Consider the following 917-nt stretch of genomic DNA (forward strand, 5'->3'; position numbering starts at 1 on the left):
CCGGCGCCTCCCGGGACAGTCTCCTCCACGAACTGCCCTCCTTCTGCAGGAGGTGCTGGTGGCGGCCCACGACGACGTTCCTCGCATCCTCGCCTTCCTTCTTTGTGGCTCTCTCGGGAGGCTCTGGCCACTCGCTGTCTCCGTCGGGCAGCTCCGGGAGCGGGGGCAGAGGCTGGCGGAGCTCGTCCGGGACGTAGCTGGAAAACGGCGTGGTTTCAGTAAAAGCGTTTATGGGATCTGTAGAAGGCGCTATTTGATGGCTGCTCTCCATATGCAAAATATAAACTAAAACTTCCTTTATACTAACTCCATAAATGCATCTCACATCTGCTTCGTGAGTAAAGCATGTTTCAGCCATTAATTTCATAAACCGTCTTGGTCAGCCACACTTCAGTTCTCATCCGACACTTCAGGCCGACCCCCGTCCCCACCCCTCCCCGCAGGCAGCCTTACCGGTACATATCCATCTGCCGAGGATAGACTATCCTCTCCAGCGACAGGAAATCCCTTTCCAAGTAGACGTGGAGACACACGCCCACCTCCTTGGTCTGGGAGTTGCACCCACTCACGCCCACTGCCGCCCATGCTGGTGGAAAAGGGAGCATATGGAGATTACAAGAGAAGATCTTAGGAAACGAAATATTTGATACAACTGGGCGGTCGAAAATTATATTGTACTGAATTAATAATGGACTAAAATAAAATAAACTGGACATATATATAATAATATATATATATATATAAAATAATATAGACTGAGAAAAGGTAAAAATAAGCAAATAAGCACATTTTTGGTAAATTTGACAGTACCGTGCAAATGATGCATTAAAATGTATTAAGAAAAGAAAAGAAACAAAATCCTGGACGTTTCGAGTTAAAGCCACTTTCCTCTTCGGGCGGGAAAACCAGATCGTGTG

The 917-nt window shown here is 47.5% G+C and overlaps 1 protein-coding gene across 1 annotated transcript in view; it reads right to left on the reverse strand.

Moving 5' to 3' along the window:
- LOC119577061 overlaps positions 1–642 on the reverse strand; it is a 4319-nt gene extending 3677 nt beyond the window's left edge. The window contains exons 1-2 of the mRNA XM_037924736.1: positions 454–642; positions 1–197 (exon numbers count right to left, since the gene is read on the reverse strand). The exon at positions 1–197 is cut by the window's left edge and continues 73 nt beyond it. Of these exons, the coding sequence (XP_037780664.1) occupies positions 1–197; positions 454–605 (349 nt within the window). The 5' untranslated portion in view covers positions 606–642. The remainder of the gene's footprint in view (positions 198–453) is intronic.
- Between the last annotated feature and the right edge of the window lie 275 nt (positions 643–917).

This window comes from Penaeus monodon, chromosome 9, assembly GCF_015228065.2.
Source record: "Penaeus monodon isolate SGIC_2016 chromosome 9, NSTDA_Pmon_1, whole genome shotgun sequence".
Lineage (NCBI taxonomy): Eukaryota > Metazoa > Arthropoda > Malacostraca > Decapoda > Penaeidae > Penaeus > Penaeus monodon.